General features: G+C 36.9%; 1 protein-coding gene across 1 annotated transcript in view; it reads right to left on the minus strand.

Moving 5' to 3' along the window:
- Positions 1-20,791, minus strand: part of SPATA17 (spermatogenesis associated 17) — a 202,334-nt gene that overhangs the window by 82,520 nt on the left and 99,023 nt on the right. The window contains exon 8 of the mRNA XM_058533896.1: positions 3,866-4,069. Within this exon, the coding sequence (XP_058389879.1) occupies positions 3,866-4,069 (204 nt within the window). The remainder of the gene's footprint in view (positions 1-3,865; positions 4,070-20,791) is intronic.

Genomic DNA, 20,791 nt, shown 5'->3' on the forward strand with positions numbered 1-20,791 from the left:
TGGAGTTACTGCAAGCACTGGGTGAAGACTGTGGGGCTAATAAAAAGAAATGATTCACGCCTCATTTATGTTCACTTATGTTTTACATTAATAGAAACCAATAATAGGAACCAGTTACCATAAAAGTCATGGACCGTAAATAACACAAATGGCAAATAAGTATCATCTAGTACTTTTCACAGCTGGACAGGAGGCTTGCTATATTTGAAAGTAGTTAATGGATTTTTATTGGAACTTTACTTTTTAAAGATACAGCAACATGATTCCAAGTTCATGATTAAGAAATCAAATGTGGATTTTTTTTTTTTTTTTTACAGATTCTTAGTCATTTACTTTGACAAATTCTATGGTTTAAAAATTCATATTTGGTTATGCTATCAGGCAAATTACTTCTCTAGGCCTTTTTTCCTCATATGTAAAATGGAATAATAGCTATCTCACAAAATCATTCTTAAGATAGATAAGATAATGTAAGTAACATTCTTAGAATTATACTTAGAACATAGTCAACACTCAAAAATGGCACCCATGGCCTTATTATTATTTTTACTACTATTATTATTAGTTTCAAGAGGAGTTTGAAAAAGGTTTTGAACAATAGTAGCATCAAATATATAAGCAAATGCCAAGGCTATGACTTTGAAGGGGCCAGCATTCCCAAGGAGTAATGGTTTTCTTGGTGGCCAAGCTCTGCTGTCTAACTTTTGTTGGTGTATCAACATAACACACATCCATTTGTAGGCTTATCCCACTACATGATCTGAAACTTACTATTTCCAACGAGACTAGAAAATGAAAGAGGAGGAACTCTACTTGAGCAATAAAATTTAGAATAAAAATAGATCCAGTCTTCCTTTTGGGTTCAGTATAATCTTTGTGACCCCAATCCTTCTGTAATTGTAACCATGGGCTCTCAGGACAAGTTCAACTGACCACATCTTATCAACAAAGTGATTAAGAATTGTGTTTCAGAAAATTTGCAATGTCACGTAGCCAGAACATGTGCAAAAGAAGAAATCTTGACCTGAAATTATCAGGGAACCAAAGATTCTCCTCCCCCTGGAACCAAAAGACGGGGACATGACCAGAACTTAAAAGTCAGACTCAGATGTGAGAGGTCCCTCCTTCAGGAAGATCCAATGTTAAAATCCCTTAGCCATCGTATGATAAATGTTTGGAACCCTATCATAAAAGTTTAGAACCTCATTATAAATGCTTGAAGCGCACCAATCAAAACCTGTCCCACCAGTGTTTCCATGTGCCAGCCTGTTCTCCCTAACCTCTTAAATTTCACGCCAAATCCTGAATGGAGGAGACAGATCTGAGGATACATGCCTCCTGTCTCCCTGCAGATCAATCTCACAGAATAAATCTGATCTCTTTTCCCAAAGGCTGACACTGTAATTAACTGGCTTTTTATGCGCATCGGGCAAGAGACCCCCAATTTTGTGTGGTAATATAATCACGCCCATCTCTCTGTGTCTTTCAGTGCCTGGTCCATACATTTACATCTTAGACAATGAGTGTCTTGCCTTTGAGCTCAGTAGTCCTCCTCCCTGGTTAGTAATCGACATTTACTGTCAGCTTCTCTTGCGCTAAAGCATCTGTTACTTTGCATTTCTGTTGATAGACTGTCTTTTAGATGTCAAGTGATCACTTATACCAATCATGCTTGGAGTGACAGGGGGTCCCAGATTTTGGAGACACCTTCAAACTTCAGATCTGTTCATTGTACTCATTTCCAAATATTAAGCCCTGGAATGCCTAGACCATCTAGGACTCATCCTGAACCTATAAGTCTCCTTGGGCTCTTAGCTATAGTTTTCTAATGTTTAACTCTGCTTCCAACCAAATCTTGATTATGAAAGTCAAATATATTTATATCATTCTTATATATATTTTTAATAACAAAGCTTAAATAATTACAAAGTTATTTTTTAAACTTACTATGATTGTCCCATAACATTTAAGAAATTCACCTCACAAGCACAGATAGACTGTCAGAGTATAAATATCATCATTTGGACTATAGTATTTACAATCTTAAATCTCTTCAATGATGTATGCACATTTTTATTATTAGGTAACACACAGGAAATTTGGTTCAAAGAAAACCACAACATTAAAAATCCCATTCTGTGAAAACAGGAAGAAGAAAAAACAGAAGGGAAGGAAGGCAGGAAGAAAGAAGGCACAAGGAGATAAGAGGGAAGAAGCTGGGAGGAACAGATGGGTTAAGGAAGAACGTGAAGAAAGAAAGGAAGGAAGAGAGGATACGATGGGGTATAGCGGAGGGAGGAGAGCCAGGAGGATACACATATATAAAATCTTCCATACATACAGTATATGCCGTATATACACATATGTATATCTTTACATAAATGTATATATTTTTTCCATGTGTCTTCATATATATACCATTATGGTATAATAAGAAATATATTTGGTCTTTGTTCCTGGCACAGAGCTCCTAAAACTTTTGGAATTTCCTGAGTGGTAGGCGTGTCTTTTGTTACTCATAAGGAGAATACATCTGAGTTTACTCTAACATGGTAATTTAGGATTGGGCCCCTAGACAGCCTCAGGACGTGACTGGTCACCAGAAAGACCAAGTGATTAGAAGGTTGGAACTTCCTGCTCCACCTCTGATCTCCAGGGAGGAGAGTGGAGTTGGAGATTAAATTTTATAAAAACTCTTGCACAAGGAGATTTGATGAGTTTCTGAACCGGCATACATATCTGTGTTCCGGGAGGGTGGTATACCCCAACTCCACGAGGACAGAAGGCTTTTGTTTGAGAGTTCTCTCTCACTCTCTCTTAGATCACCCATCCTGAAGAAAGCCAGACGCCATGTTTGAGGTAGCACTGTAGAGAGGGCAATGCGAGGAGGGACTGAGACGTGAAAACATGTGAGTGACCTTGGAAGAGGATGTCTCTGTGCTCCTCTTCTTCCCCCACAGCTGAGGTTTCACGTGAAATCATAGCCCTGGCTGACACTTTGAATGCAACTTCTTGAGAGATCCTGAGTCAGGGCACTCACCTAAGCTGTACCTATAAGCTGACCCACAGAAACTGTGAGATAAGAAATGTGTGTTGGTTTAAGTCATTAGGTTTTGGAGTAATTTGCTAGCAAAACGATAAACAGAGGCAAGCCTCTATAGGGAGCTAATAGGTGAGAGTCCTGGGAGTCCGGCTGTGTGAACCAAGATCAACCCAATTCTAGGTTGATGTTAATTAGTGGCAGTTGTCTACTCCAGTTTAAACATTGATGGGGATGATAGAACTGTTGCTCTCTGGCACTTTTAGGACAGTGACAATCATCACTCAACACATCCCCCTCCGCCCTTCAGCCCTAGGAAGTCATTGGCCAATCCTGCTCTATTCCAATCCATCCTGAAGATTTCTTGTCTGTGCTTGAGTCTTGCATTGTTCTGAGCTGTCTCTAATTCTCCAACTTACACTTTTAAAATTACTCAAACCTAAATTACATTTACAATTGTAATAAAGATATGGATCAGCAGAGGAGAGGCTAAATTAAATAAATTTGGTAATACAGAAGATTATTCTAGCAACAACAGGTTATAACAAGTACTGTTATAACAATATTTTTACATAAAAAGGTTAGACTCTAGCCAAAAACTCTGTATGTTAACTTCATATTCAAAACAATAAAATTCAGTACCAAAGAAATATTTGATTACTTGCTTGGTATATATTTTTAAAGTATTTTATATTTATTATTTAAAATTAGAGTCTGTAAAAAATAATTTTCCTTTCTTGTCACAAAGACAAGACAAAACAATAACTGTCTTAAAAAACAAGAATGCAATCGTTGACCGAGTTCTTACATAGGACTGATGAGTACCTGACACTGTTTCCTATCAATCGGCGGCAGAACTTCGGACTGAGGAAAGGAACGGGCGCTCGTACAAGCCAGCCAGTCGCTCAGGCTGACGGAGTGCTGCTGCTTAACTCTAGATCTCTGGCGTGTTAAAGGCTTTGCCTTCTGTAACCGCAACTCCCACGGGTCAGGATCTTTTCTGAATGGTGAATTGTATACACCTGGAATCTGACGAAGAACATAACTTTGATTTTTATCTTTAATTTTCACATCAAATTAAAGGAAGATGAAGTTGTACCACAAAAATTTTCATATGTTAAAGGACATTTTAAACTACAATTCTAGTTGTGGAATTGCAGTTCTTAACTAGAGGTGGACTTCAGGTTCATCTAAGGAGATTACAAAAAACTTTGTCTCCACTCCAGACCAACAATTTCAGAATCATTCATGGCTGAAGACTAAACATGTTAAAAACTACTGAGCTAGAGTTTCTATCCACCACACATGGCATGTTTTATATAACTGTATCAATGAAAAAATAACAGAAGGGCCTTAAGTCATTCTTTTTGTATTCTAACCATTAACTATATATACGTATGTTTAACCATATCTATAAGTCATACATTCAGTCACGTAAATTCAAATATACAATGCTTGAATCAGTTGTAGGTACAAAATATGTGCTCCATAAATATTTAATTGTTTGAATGATTATTCATCACACAACCTAATTAATGGCACCTATTTTAAGTTCTTTACTCTAAAATAATAATCAAGTTGGTATCATATATATGTGTATATTATGTATCATTCAAAATAATGTCCTGTATTTAATGAGTTGTATTTCTGTGGTTAGGTGCTGTACTTCTGTACTGTCACATTACTCTTGCTGTTCTACCAGTTACCTCATCACACACTGCATCAAAATAGTCAAGACTTAGCGCAGCATCTGCTATGCAATAGAGGTTCAATAGATGCATGAATGACAAATGTTAAAGATAGGTTTAGCCAATGTCCACTTTCTGAAATTCTATGGTGTTTGAGTATACAAACTGCACAGAACCACATTTTGATACTCTTTTCATATATACAAATGCATATTCATAAGGAAAAGTTACACCTTAAAGGATAGTATGACTTGTTTGGTTGCTCTAGACACTCTAGACTAATCTAAAGAATGTATCCGTTAAACCTATATATTTTTCCTAAAAATGTGCTTTTCTCTTATGTCACCATCATATCCATAAATATTTCTGGTTGCTATGTGTACCTCCTGGAATCAGCAGTTCCAGAGTATTATGATTAACTAGGAGAGTTCACTTTGAGTCTTTTCAGTCAATGACGGACCACATATATGACTGTAGTCCCATAAGACTGGTACCACAGAGTCTAGGTGTGCAGTCGTCTACCATCTAGGTTTGTGTAAGTACACTCTATAATGTTCGCACAATGACAAAATCGCCTAAGGATACATTTCTCAGAACGTCGCCCCGTCCTTAAGCGATACACGACTGTGTATCCTCCCCTTAGCCTAGAATGCCTTTCTTCCCTTTTTTATTGCCAAAATTCTACCCAGCTTTAGAACAAATTCAGATACTTTTTCGACAGAGTCTTCTAAGGATATTTACCTTTACCATAGCCTTTGGTGTATACCTCCTTTACAACAGGTATTAGGGGACACTTACTACGGGCTGGTTGTGTTATTACCAGTCACAGAATCATTCGCCTAATCCCACCCTCTGCCACCACTGAGAATGGCTTCATGGGACCGATCACCTCTTATTCATCCCTGTACCCCCCTCAGATGCAGCCAAGTGTTTCTAAGTTAGTAGATGCTCAATGTTTATTGAATTGAATTAGTACGTAGAGAATGGTAGCTTACTTAAATTTTGTCATTTTAATCAACATTTCATAAGAATTTTTAATACATGATAATAACGATTAAGATATTGAAATGATTTCTAAAAATCATTTGCTAACCTAATGAAGCCAGCTACCTCTGGGGCCTACATTAACATGACCCCACTCTATAATTTGACTCAAAACATTTAAAAATTCTATTTCTTAACTGAAGTAGAAAGAAGAGAAAAAGCATTTGTAATAGTTTTTCAGTAATAGTTTTTCTTAAAAATCTTGCTTTATATATAGATAAGTTTTATACCAAAAATACTCTTTTTGAATCCCTAATGTTTCCATGGAATTCTTATTCCTTCTGGGGTCCTATATCCGAGGGCTAACGTGACTATTGTCTGAGATGTATGTGGAAGCATAGCTGCTGTAGCTGAGAAATGACTGTGTTTCCTTAAAGTTCTCAGCAAGAGTAATTGAATGTAGAATATCTTACTAAACGCTGGACTGTGACAGTGTGTTAACATTCTGACTATCTCCTAACAGCAGGGCAATTATTTGCTGAGTGGAATTTTTATAAATCCCCTGGCACTAGTATGTCCTGATAATTATGATGAAGTGCACTGGTCAGTGTTGATTCAGCAGTCCCCATCCCGGCCAATATTTCATTCACAGTTCTCTGGTCCACTTTTACTTTTCTAGTTATTAGAGTTCTTTACTACTCTCTGCATTTGCTCAGCATCTTGTTTTTTTAAAGCACTTTTTATTGAAACTTAGAACCCAAACATATTTGAGACAGCCTTCCTTTTAGAACTGTTTCTCTCACAGTAGTCACAAATTGTGAATCAGGGGGCCAGAAAATACTTTTTATTTTTGTTCCTTTTTATGGCAGTCAGTGACTCTCGTTTGCTGTGTAATTGTCATTTGCAAAAGTAAAAGTTGAATTCTCCCACCTACCCTGTATACTTAACAGTTCTTCATTCCTGGAATAAGCAGTCACTTTGAAATCATGAGAAACTATTATTTCTCATATGGCATAATATGTAATTGAAACGCTAGTAATTGTGCTTTGGGAATTACAGGTGTACACAACCCTGTTTCAAATTCTTTTTATTTTACGGAAACTTGTTTTAAAAGTAAACCTCAGTAACAAAGAGCAGAGAAAAAATTAGACTCTAGCTTCCCCCAGGCAATTACAAAATAAAGGTCCGTGTATGAGTGGAAAATGACCATAAAAACATTCTTCATGAAATAAAACAGTAGACACTCCAAATATAACAAGTATATCCACTTGTTCTCAAATCCATTGCATTTTTAAAGTATTTTCCCATACAATCCTTAAGTATAAGCATAAAAACTGAGAAGAAAAGAGCCAACTGATAGATTGTTAGAAACACGGAAGAGTTCAAAATATTAATGCAACGCTAAGGGTGACTGGGTAACAAATGCTACATTTGCTCGTCGCTCAACCTGACATAATTAATATTCCAGGTCATGCTTAAGTTCCCGTGATGGAGGGTCTGAAGGGGGGAATTCAAGAAAAATATATATCTATTATATAACATTGCCTTTTTTTTTTTTTCCCCCTCGTCTTGACGAGTCGGAATCATAGCCTTTAAAAAAAATCAGTGCTTTCACAGCTCATTTGCCGCATTCACCGCTGGGGCTCCAGCGAGCAGCCGGGCCTGATACATGGAGGTCAGTACGAAGCTATTAGCGGAGTCCCCTCCTGAGATTTCTTGGGTCTTATTGAGTTGAATGTTGGCATGACAGTACTGCAAATAACTCAGTTGTAGGCTTTTTTTTTTTCCAACAGTTAGCACAGATTTCCCCATAGTGTTGGTCACTCTTGAAAATTATCGCTGAAAATGAAGTCCCCAAAGCTAGCTTGGCAGTAGCCCTTCTAAGTCGTGAAAAATGTGAAAACTGAAAAATATGTCATCGTCCCTTAGGATTAACTCTGTCTTTTGCGACTCATGGTAATATTTTTAAAAACCAACAACAAACCATTATTCACAAGTGGCTTACAAATTATGAAATATAGCAACCAAGACAATAGTAAGTTAAGGTTGTTTTATTTACTTAAAGGAATAATTAAATGAATACTGTATCGATAGAAATAATAGGATATTTGCTTCCTGTCAAGATTGAGGGAGGATGGGACTGTTTTCATTGACGTTAAGTTAGCAAATGTGTTAAATTAATTTCTAAAATACTGACACCTTGAAGATTTTAAATGATACATTTAAAATTCAATTAAAATATATATTTTCTATCTATATTTGATTTAAATTGCAAAGAGAATACACATGAGGAGGTCTCCATATAGGTTGCAAAATATAATTTAAGAAAGCTATCATGTCTACTGATCTATTTGCATTTCCCATCTAGCCTATGTATACACGTGCATGCAAATGTCGATAGAGATCAAAGAAGATTTCTAATGGGGGTAAAGTTAATAGCCAGTAGCAGTTATTCAGGTAGATAGATATTTTGAAATGATAAGTTATAATCTAGTTAAATTGTATGTATTTTACTATTTTAATCTGTTTGGTGCTGGAAATGGTAAACTATCAGACCAGTTAATTAGATCATCACTAAACAGAATGGTATTCTCTTATATCTCTTCCATAGACTATGTAGATTTAGTTATATTTTATGTCAGAATAGTCTTTTTAATGTAATATTTATTGTTTTTTCTCATTACAATTGATACATTCTCTTCATAGAAAATCACCCCAAAAATCATCTAAAAATTACCAATCACTTAAAAATTACTATCCATTGAAAGCTATTTGATTATATATGTGTATATATTTTCTTTTGTTAATAGCATTTAAACTATCTATTTATGTATCCACCTTGTTCTATATTTAGCATGATAGTGAGAGCATGTTAACGTGACATTAAAAATGGTTTATACAATTGCCTATAATGTTTTCAACACTGTTTTTTCTTATATAAATTATATAGGGAAAAAAATCTCAAAGAAGAGCCAGTTCAAAAATACTTTTAAAATATGTAAATATATTTACATTAACTTTGTTTTATCTAACAAAATTTAGTCCCCAATTATAACCTAGAGTGGGGTCATGTTAAGCATAAACCCCAGATGTAGCTGGCTTCATTAGGTTAACAAATGATTTTTATAAATCATTTTGATATCCTAATCATTATTATTGTATATTAAAATATTCTCATTAAATGATTAAAACAAAGATTTAAATAAGATACCATTCTCTATATACTAATTCAATTCAATAAATATTGAGCACCTACTAACTTAGAAACACTTGGCTGGACCTAAGGGGAGTACAGAGATGAATAAGAGGTGATCACTCCTATCAAGCCATTCTCAGTGGTGGGGGAGGATTAGGAGAATGATTCTGTCACTGGCAATAACACCACCAGCCCGTAGTAAGTGTCCTCTAATACGTGTTGTAAACAAGGTATACACCAAAGGCTATGGTAAAGGTAAATATCCTTTAGAAGACTCTGTGGAAAGAGTATCTGAATTTGTTCTAAAGACGGGTATAATTTTGTCAATAAAAAAAGGAAGAAAGGCATTCCAAGCTAAGGGGAGTGTAAAAATAGAGACATATTTGTGGGAAAACATAGGGCCTGTTGTTCAGTGAACATCACGTTGGCCAGTTTAAGCATGAGGCTATCGTCAGAGATAAGCTTGTAAAGATAAATTGGGGCCAAATCCTAGAAGGCTGCAAGACGCATTTAATTCTGCATAAAACGGGAATCTCTTCATTTTCACATTCTCCTTTAGAAGGTAAACTCAGGAGAAAGTCTGAAGCAGGCCCTACTGGTGCACGAAGACTACAGAAACAGACTCCAGGGAAGCACAGGCGTAAAACACTGTTTAAAGAGACAAAGCGAGTGGCAGAACCAGACTCAGATATGGCAGGGATACTGGAATTATCAGACTAGGAATTTAAAACTATGATTAATACGTTAAGAGAACTAATGGATGAAGTAGACAGTATGCAAGAACAGATCAGCAATGTAAGCAGAGATATGGAAATTCTAAGAAGGAATCAAAAAGAAATGCTGGGGATCAGAAACATTGTAATAGAAATGAAGAATGCCGTTGATGGATTTATTTGTAGACTGGACATGGCTGAGGAAAGAATCTCTGAACTTGAAGATATGTCAACAGAAACTTCCAAAATGGAAAAGCAAAAAAAAAAGTCTGATAATGTAACAGAATGTCCGAGAATGGTGGCCCAACTACAAAAGGTGTACCATACACGCAAGGGGAATACCAGAAGGAGAAGGAAGAGAGAAAGGAACAGAAGAAACATTTAAAATAATAATAACTGAGGATTTCCCCAAATTAATGTAAGACACCAAATGACAGATCCAAAAAGCTCAAAGAACACCAAACAGGATAAATGCCCCCAAAAAACTATACCGAGGCATATCATATTCAAATTTCAGAAAATCAAAGATAAAAAATCTTGTAAGAAGCAGAGGGAATAAACACCTTACCCAGAGAAGAGCGAAAATAAGAATTACACTTAACTTTTCCTTGAAACCATGCAAACAAGATGAGAGCAGAATGGAATACACCACCCCCAGAGTGAACTGTAATGCAAACTAAGAACTTTGGGTGATAATGGTGTGTGGAGGGAGAGAGTATATGGCAACTTCCCACTCAAATTTGCTGTGGGCCTAAAACTGCTCAAAAAAATAAGGCCTACTAAAAAAACTTAAAACACATGCTTAGCACATAACACAACAATTCTATTCCTGGGAATCTATACAAGAGAGATGAAAATAAATGTCTACACAAACACTGGCATACAAATGGCTATAGTATCATTATTCATAGATGCCAAAAACTGGAAACAATCCAAATGCTCACCAATCACAGGTTAATAAATAAACTGAATGTGGTTATCCATAGAATGGACCACTATTCAACAATAAAAAGACATGAAATATTGATACATGCTACAATATGGAAGAATCTCAAAAACATTATGCTAAATAAAAGAGGTCAGATGCAGTACCACATATCGTATAATTCCATTTATGTAAAATGTCCAGAAAAGGCAAATCTAGATAAAGATATGTGTGCTGGGAGGGGGTATATGGGCAATCTCTGTACTTTCTGCTCAATTTTGCTGTGAACATAAATCTGCTCTAAAATAAAGTTTCTTAGTAAAATAAGTAAACGGCACCATCAGCTCTCAGTCTCTTAAGCCAAAAGCCTAAGAATTATCCTTGATGATGAGTAATCTTCCCCCATCCCTTATATCCAAACTGCCAACTAGTTCTATTAATTCTACCTCCAAAATATGTCTTGAATCCATAGGCTTCTATACATATCCATGGCCAACACCCTTGGCCAAGCAACCATATTATCTTTACCAAAGTGCTTCAAACTTATATTTAGTTCCTCTGCAGATACTCTGTTTTGAACCCCTCTGACCCTCTGCAGGGAAGCCAGAGCAATTATTAAAAATAAAACAATCATTTTAGTCCCTAAAAGACTATAAATGGCTTTTCAATGCACCTAAGAAAAACCTGATCAATTCTTAACAAAGTCCTTTTGTCTATTCCAACCTCATTTAAGCCACTCTCCCCTTCCCTCACTACATGCCATCCACAGTGGCTTTCTTTCATTTCCTCAAAACATGCCAGCCTCTTCCATGACTCAAATTCACCAAAAGTGTTTTTGCTTTGTTCTGCTTATTGCCTGGTCAAATTATACTCCTCCTTAAGAATTCACATCAAATATCACATTTTTAGAAAGACTTTTCATGATCTCATACACATTGTCCTATTATATTCTTTTTCTCCAAGTCCCCTGTTCATTTTCTCCATGACACTTATAACTTTTAATTATACACATATATGACTATTTGTTTTGTTTTGAGGAAGATTGAGCCTGCACTAACATATGTTGCCAATCTTCTTCTTTTTTCTTCCCAAAGCCCCAGTACATAGTTGTGTATCATAGTTGTAGAGTGGTAGCTCTTCTATGTGGGATGCCGCCTCAGCATGGTTTGATGAGCGGTGAGTAGATCTGTGCCCAGGATCCGAACCAGCGAACCCTGTGGCCGCCGATGTGGAAGGCGCAAACTTAACCGCTACACCACTGGGCTGGCCCCATGACTGTTTGCTTTTTAAGGTCTATCTCCCCAACTTGCATTTAAGCTCCATCAGGGCGAGAACAGCGCCCATTTTCTTGACCTCTATATACTTAAGTTTGTGTGCTCAACTCTTGCTACACATTATAGTCACTTGGGGAATTTGAAAAATACTGATGTCCAAGCCCCGCCCTAGACCAACTCAGTCAGAATCTTCGAAGCACGTGTCTGGACATTAGTTTAGTTCTGTTTTTTAAAGCTGACACACAGCCTGAGTTGAGAATCCTGACTTATTACCTATCTCAGTACCTGGCTCAGAGTAAACAATCAATCCATCTCTATCTGAATAAGTGATCCAAGACCAGAAGTCTGTAAAGGAGGTGAAGATGGCTTATTCAGAGGTAAGAATAAAGAGCAGTGGAAGTAGAAGAATGACATGGCCAGGGAGCATGCTATAGAAACAGAATCAGACGACACTGATAATAGGTTTATTAAGAAGAATATAAGGGAACGTGGAGTTACAGAAAAGCTTGGGTTTAGAACCTGGGCAAAGAAGGTGGAAAGGGGAGCAGTTATGTAGGAATATTACTATCTGCTTTGGAGTTTAGAACTGAGCTTCCCACTCATTCAGGACCATTCAGGTTGAAAGGTCCAGTGTATAGTTGGAAGAGTAGATCTGGAACTTAGGAAAGAGGTCATAGCTAGCTGTTGGAGTATTTTCTGAACACAAATAGCCGAAGGTGTGAAAATGGATGGGGTCACTGAGGGAGAGAATGTGGCGTATGCAGGGAAAAGGTCTTAGGATTGTGCATATATAAGAAATTAAGTGGGAGAAGAGGAGCCCATGAAGAGCAAAACAGCAAACAGCAAGGGAGGAGAGGCAGGGCAGAAGGAGGAGGACGGTTTCCTGAAGGAGGGCAGCAGTGTCAACTGCTGGGGAGAGGTCGGACAGCATGAGGACGCGGAATGCACAACTGGAGTGGTAATTAGAAGGTGACAGGTGACCTCTGCAGAAGCAGATTCTGTTCTGGTGGCTGAAATCATATCGTAATTCCCTGAATGGGAGGAAGGAAAAGGACATGGAGGCTGGTTTGAGTCTTCCACAGCAATATCATGATGAGTCAGAAAATCTTGGGACTGAAAAGATATCTTTTTTTTTCAGTCAGGATTTCCTTTTAACCATACTGCATTTTGAAAGACTTTCTGAAAAAGATTCCACGTAAAAGGCTTTCTGGGAAATCTTCCCCACTGAACAATTCCTTTATCTCTTTATCTGTGAATGTCAGGTCACTATTTTACTGATTCCTGCAAGATGGAAGTTGCTTGTTTTCTTGCTTAGGTAATTTCTCTAGGCCTGATGCAAACATCACACTGTCACCACAAATACGGCTTTCTCTACCTGCTTCCTTGGCCATCTCTCCAGATTCGGCTTCGATTCCCGCTTTTCCATTTGAGTCACAGCCTTGATACTTTAAAATAATTCTAACACACTGAAATTAGTGTTGATCTGGATATATGCCCATACCAAGAATAGACTATCCTATGGGGCTGGGCTGCCTGGTGTTTGAACAATATCATGAGGGAAGAGAAGGGATTTGTTTGGTGTGTAAGGTGGGAGAAGGCATTCTCAGTAAACAACAACAAAAAAAACAAGATGTGCAAAGGAACAGACACTTTCAGTAACCTTGGTGTTAAAGAACTATACACAGCCCCATATGATATCAGAGTAAACAAGATGGACGAGAATTATTGAAGAAGACAGAGAAGAAATGACCAACGAGTAGGAGAAAAAGCTGACCACAGTGTCACAAAGGCCAAAGGAGGTTTCAAGATCACAAGTGTGATGAGCAGTGTGTAAATCTCCAAGAAGTGCCATGGATTTATAGTTAGGAGATTCCTGGTGACCACAACAAGACTTATTTTCAGTAGAGCAGTGGAAATGGACACTGGATTCCACAGTGATTTGAAAACTCCCCATTGCGACTCCTCTAATACACAATTTCCACACCATCTGAGCTGGCTTGTTATATATACTAATGAAGCCTGCATGCCCGAAGTAAAACAGTGAAGCATGTTTTCTGGGGATGTTTTTTGCTGGGGAAGATTCACCCTGAGCTAACATCTGTTGCCAATCTTCCTCTTCTTTTGTATGTGGGTCAACGCCACAGCATGGCCACTGACAAGTGGTGTAGGTCCACACCCAGGCACCAAACCTGGGCCACTGAAGTGGAGCACGCCAAACTAAACTACTAGGCTCCCAGGGCTGACCCTGAAGCATGTTTTTATGACCACCATCCCCCTAGAAACTTTCCATTATATACCTTTTTTTCACGCTCTGGAAACCTAGAGTTTTCTCTTGCTTAGTCCTTCTACAGATGATTTGATTTGAAAATGGTTTCGTAGTTTGGGTTTAAAAGATGACTTGAAAGACAGCGCTAAAAGAAAACTACTTAGCATTACAGAAACAGTCATCTGAATGAAAATTTTCTTTTGTTAAAGAAAATGTACCAATAGAACAGAGCATTTGTCAAACTTTATTCCCAGTGTTATATGGGGCTCTGCAAGAAACTGATTTCCCAAGAGTCTTTGAAGAAGGATTTTTTAAGCAAACAGGAGGAAGCCATTTTAAGTTTTATCAAAGTATAGGATTGACTGCCTCATGGGGGAATGCTGTGTTGTCTTAATCTGGCTGGTCACAATCTTGTGTCCAGATCTTAAAGACCACCTCCTTTTCAGACCACTGTGCTCTCACAGTCTTATTCTCTAGACCTGTGGCTTCTTGTATAGAAACTACTAATTAGTACCATTAGGGTCAGATTATACCTGCCACTTTGTGATAATTTAGGATTATCACAGGATTTTTGCACTTTTCTGTGTGTTATCCTTCAATAAAAATTTTATTTCATCTTTTTTAGGTTATCTTTTGCTTTCCTATTTTGCTCTGATCTCCTTGATGCTAGGGAGCCCAGAAAATTCCACTCTGCTTCACAACCATGTTATCTTTTATTGCCACTCAAACTGTAACATAATTTAGCCACAAAATAAAGGGAAAGCAAATTGATGGAAAGAAGTTGGCCAATACAATATTTTGATCAAAAAACTGATCTGTTCTAAACGGAATAACAGTCTAGTCTCTGGCTTTTTGGGTGTACTACTGGGTTGCTTCACAAGTTTTTATATGGTCTCTTTATTATTCTTCAAAATTTGAGGAAATAGTACCTTCCTTGTACTTTTTAATTCATAATTAACTTTCAGTCTATTATATCATCACTGTGGTAGTTGAAATAAGGAATAGGAAAAGCAACTTAAATTTCTCCACAATAGGAGATCGTTGGATCAAGCAACTATTTATCTATTTGCTTTTTGGTCAGATTGCTTATGCTCATATAATTTTCTGCCAAATTAATCACAGCTCTCCTTTACATTCTCTGGTATACTCATCCTCAACCATCCTATTACTTTTCCCAATACTTCTGATTCCCTTGCCTGTAATCCTTTCAACCTTGCCGTGTGGAACCTCTCCCATCTATGCTAAACAACTTCCCCATGTCCCCAACCTTTTCAGTAAATACATTCTCTACCTCTTTCTTTAATTATAATTGAAGTTTCCTTCTCCTCTAGAATACCACTTCCTTTGCAGCCCGACTGAGCAAAGCATTTTAGTATTCCCCTGTATCATGGTGACCAGGCACAAATTTGCATTATCTCAGTTTTCCAATGTCACTTTCCAACCAGTGCTTATCTACCTCTTTGCAATCTGAGAATCTCTTCTTTTGTCCCTCCTTATGGTTCCCATACACAGACTTGCTTGGCATTCCCCCATATTCATAATAGCCTTTGATACTTAATTCAGTCTTCCTTTCTACTGTGTGTTCTGGGATCATTTTAAGGGATTTAATACATAGATGGTCAACCCATCCCCATAGTATAGCTTCACAGTTCTTTGACTTCTTCATCTTCACTGACCTTCACCTTTACACAATGGCAGCCACACCCCACACATCCCCATCATCCTGAACTGCTCTGTGTTAATAATTCAATAATCTTAAACGTCAGTATCTAACCCTCTTACCACAACTTTCTAGTCCACTAGTTTTCTCAGACTCTTATTCTTGCTAACCATAAGATTCATTCCCTAAAAATCTCAAGTTGATGGATCCCTCAAGTTTTTCCTAATCTATCGTCTCCTTTTTGCCTTCACTTTTTTCCCTACTTCTCTGAGCCCCATGGTCTATTATCTTCATTCCTCAAGTCCCTAACATGCACCATTCTGCCATAGCCACCTGGCCATACTCCAAACCAGAATCCATTTAACTATGCAGTATAGCTTAGTGGTTAATTATATCTGGATTCCCAACTCCACCTCTTATTACCTCTGTGATCTTAACCTGCATTACTTAACCTCACTGCATCATGGTTTTCTCCTCTGAAATAGTGGAACTACCTCAATAGGTCAATAAAGATTAAATATGTTAATACGGCTAAAACATTTTCAACAGTGCCTAATACAAAGTAGGTACTCAAAAAATGCTAACTTTTTAAAAGAGGTAGTATCACGTAGTCATTGTGAATGTGGGCTCTGAAACTAGACCATCACGTACTAACACTGACCTTGGTGCACTTACTATCTCTTTGTGCCTCATCCATAAATTGGGGATGATAACAGTCCCCCTTATAGGGTGGTATATGAGCATTAAGAGAGGTAATTCATGTAAAGCAGTTAGAAGAATACTTGGCTCACAGTAAGTAAGTATTCGATAAATGTTAGCTGCTGTTACCATTATTATTCTGCATGCCTACAAGCTCAGGTTGCTGATAACTGCTGGAATAAATCATATGGCCAGGTAGACTGGAGACTACATATTTATGGACTTCAAATTTAGCTGGGCCCTGAGTGCCACTAAACAACTCTCCCTCTCTAATTCTCAGGATTATTTTAGAAGATTAATCAGAATATTGAGGTCTTCAAACGTTAATTGCTTCAACCTCCAATTCTCCCCACAAAAGTATCCATATATGATCCTACGCTTTTTTTATTACTTCTTGACTTAGAGGTTAAGGTCTCCTCCCACCTATTTAAGCCTACAACTTTATGCTCTTCATCTCATTCTCTCCCACCTTTCAGAAAAGGTCCATGCTTATTCAGTTACTTCATCTCTCCTATATTTTCAAGCTTTCTCCTGCAAGGAGCTCTTTTGTGAACATGTACAAGTTTCTATCATTCTAAAAACCCTCCTCTCAACCTGCTTCCTTGTCAAGGCTATGAATCTAATTACTGGGGAGTACATATTTCCCATTTCTCACGTTTTCACTGGCCTCTCTCCACCTTTCACTATATCAAGGAAGAAGGAGTGAGTTCTTAGTTTGGTGCGTCAGGAAAAGAGCTGGTCCAGCCTAGTTTAACCCTTTCCTCCCGCCTCTTCAAAGTCAGCCTGCCTATGGGAAGCAAACACCCTTTGCTCCCACTTGCTTTAAGATTCACAAGGATAGTCATGGTATTCCTGCTTTGCCTATGACTGAGAGGTAGATTTTATTATGGAATTAAGTAGAAGCAAGCTCATTATTGCTTCAGATATAAACTTCTAATCCAGCTTTCATTACTAATAAAAACCAATACTTTTGATCTCCATCTGTCTTTTCTTTTTCTCAACTCAGGCAACTTTTTCTGAACTCAGGGAGGGTAAAGGGGGTATATGTATTGGGATTTTTCTAACACTATCACCTCTCTTTCCCTTCTCAGCCAGTTTCCACGCTGACCATTGACCATTCCATAACAGCGCTTTGGCAAATATCATGTCTCACTTCTGCCATTAACTATATTGCCATCTTAGATGGTGCTGATCATACCAATAAAAACAGTTTCAATGTTAGCACTTGAGACAGAACAAGCCCAATTCTTTCATGGATATGAGTATTCATTAATTGAAAGAAACATCTCTAGTTAGATGAAGAGTGAGATGTCAAAGACATTTGCATTCTTATACATATCTCTTCATCTCATAAAATGACAAAACAATGAGTTAACTTGGTGTTGAATAGGATTTCTGTTGTTTCAGAATTTCAGCTGATGCCTCAAAGAGGAAAATACTTAATAGATGACGAGTGCTCAAACTTCCTCCTCTCTTCGTGGCTCTTTTCCTAACAAAACATTGTTAAGAACTATCTAGAAGGGCCCATGAAGGCTTACTTGCCTTCCTCTGAGAGGGCTCTGCATCTCAGACTTCTGCCTCCCTCCCACCTCCTGATGTTTAAAGGAACTGATAAGCTAATTCACACAGGCATTAAAGGCTAATAATGTTGAATATGTGGTCTAGTAGATACTTTCAAATCAATAGAACTTTAAAGATACAATTTCAGCCACCATCCAGGAAGATATTCTTGAGATAGGACCTTCCTCAGCCCCCTTCAAACCATACCATAAAGAGAAAGCATGCTTTTGAAGACAGCCAGACCTCAGTTTGAATTTCAGCTCCACCCTATCTAGCTGCGGAAGCTGGTTTAATTTGGGACATAAGGAGTTTTTAAAATTGTTAACTTCCCCTTTGCCTTTTCTTTGTATATAAGATCTGCCCTTTAAAAAACCACATAAAATATATTTTAGCAAATATAGGCATCAGTTACTAAAAATTATTACAGCTGTCAAAATAATTGTTTTAGTGAAATAATTGGGATTGAAATAAAAGCTGCCTTTCTTGTTTGGAATGTAAAAGTATTATAAATCAGAATTATGACATGAATATAAACCATTCATTTATTAGTCAATCGATATTCCTTGTGAGCCTACTTTGGTATTAGAAATTGGGGATATTAAAATGACACGATTGCTCTCCTTTATGAATTCACCTACATTAGAGGGAAGCAGATGTAACCATAACACCAACGGTAAATGTTATACTAAGAAACAGAAGGAGAAAAAAAGGAAAATCTCTGCCTTGGAAGGTCAGGGAAAGCTCAACAATTTTATCATTCAGATAATAGTCGACAGAGAAGTTGATTTTGGTATGGATATATAAATAATACAGGTAAAATAAATTGAATCCTTTTAATGATGTGAGTTCAAGAGTAACACAGATGCTCATAAATTAACTTACACATATAGAGCATAAATAACAATAATGAGTCTGAGTACAACAAAATTATTTTATGTTAATGATTCACAGTTTATTTCAATGGGATATTAGAACAAAAATTATATGCATATGTATATACACATGTTTTAATTTAAAAGTAAATGGAAAATAAAGCCAAATAAATTTAAGAGAAAAAAATTTGAAATTCAACTCATTAATGAGACTAATAAACTAAGCAGGAATGCTTTATGTTATATAAGCATCTTCAAAATGTAACTTTTCTCTAAACTAAGAAAGATTATATCCTTTTGGTAAGACTTTTCTTTCAGTATAATAATAGCTGTTGAGGCATGCAGCTTATGTATTTTAGACCCAAGAGATATTCACAGACTAAGATTTACAGACAAATTCTTTCTTTTTCCTCTCTTCTCCACACTTTCCTTCCATTTTCTCATCTTTTGTTTTGCTGTCTGATGTGATTCTGTGTGGATAACAGAACTCTTTTCCGAGTGAACAACTTTCAACTGTCAAAAGATACAGTACCAAAAAAAACATCAATTGACAAGACTATTAGTTTACCAGAAAACCTGCCACTTTATACTAAAACACTTAAAATCATGTTCATCATACCAAAATGAAACCAATTTTATATATTTTTAAAATAAACAATTGTAATTCCTATTTGGTTGTGTTTCTTTTGTAATTGCAATAAATACATAAAATAATGAGCAAACTATTGATGTCTTTTAAAATATTTACCTATTTTATATTGCATAAAATCTTGAATTCATAGATGATTTCTTGTGTTGGACCATACCTTAATCTAAACTCAAAAGTTAAGAATGTTCTTAACAGTGACCTTAATGACCAAATCAGCTACATTAGTCAATGTTTGAGTATCTTAACCATTGACTTAGTTAGGAGTTCAATGGAGGAAAACATTTGGAAGTATAATCTCTCCTCTATTTCCCTAGTTTTAATATGAAGGCTACAGTGTGCTTGATTATAGGATGAAGGGCTGGGGAAGAGGGTAGAGAGGAAGACTAGAGGAGGAAAGAGAAGGTAAAAAAGAAGATGAATTAAACCAAAGCCTGAGATTTTAAAATTTGGCCACCAGATTCTCAGTTGAAAGATTTCTAAAGTTTTCCAGTCCAGAAGAGTGAATTAAATATTAAGGATACAGGGAGAGCGGGGCTTATCTATATAAAGTTATTCTTCTAGTCTTGCAAAAGAGCTAGGATGAATCATGACCTGACAAACTCCACCTCTTCATTATTTGTCAGTTATAATAGCATCTAACTTATAACTGGTCTCAATCCAAAATATTTCTGAGGTGTCCTGAAAATAGTAAAGTAGTCATAATAATAATAATAGGAATAAACCTTTAAACTTACAAAACTATTACAGCCCCCATTATTTCATCAGATCTAGTCAGAGCAATGGCATAACTTCCTTGTATTTCTAAGTTTTGGGTTTCATTATATAATATATAAAATTACTGATATCAGAGGGAACCACCAAAAACTCAGTCTTCTCTAATCAATGAAGAAACTGATGAATTGATTGTAATTAACTTACCAATAACATTAATTTTATACAAAACCAATAGAAATTATGGTTTCTATGCTAGTTATGCTAGTTAACTGCCAATTACCTTGTGTAAAATGTTGGTATACAATGCCATTTAAAACATGGTGTGCTGGTGTACAAAGGTAAGTGGGGAAACATTTTACATTAAGGTAGGAAATGGGAACTACTTTTGTTACACATTGTGCCCTAATTCTTTTCTGACTTTTGAATTTGCTATTAAAACTGTATTTGTTGGGGCTGGCCCCGTGGCTTAGTGGTTAAGTGCGCGCGCTCTGCTACTGGCGGCCCGGGTTCGGACCTGGGCAGGCATCACGCACTGCTTGTCCGGCCATGCT

The sequence above is a fragment of the Diceros bicornis genome, chromosome 38 (genome assembly GCF_020826845.1).
Source record: "Diceros bicornis minor isolate mBicDic1 chromosome 38, mDicBic1.mat.cur, whole genome shotgun sequence".
Classification (NCBI taxonomy): Eukaryota; Metazoa; Chordata; class Mammalia; order Perissodactyla; family Rhinocerotidae; genus Diceros; species Diceros bicornis.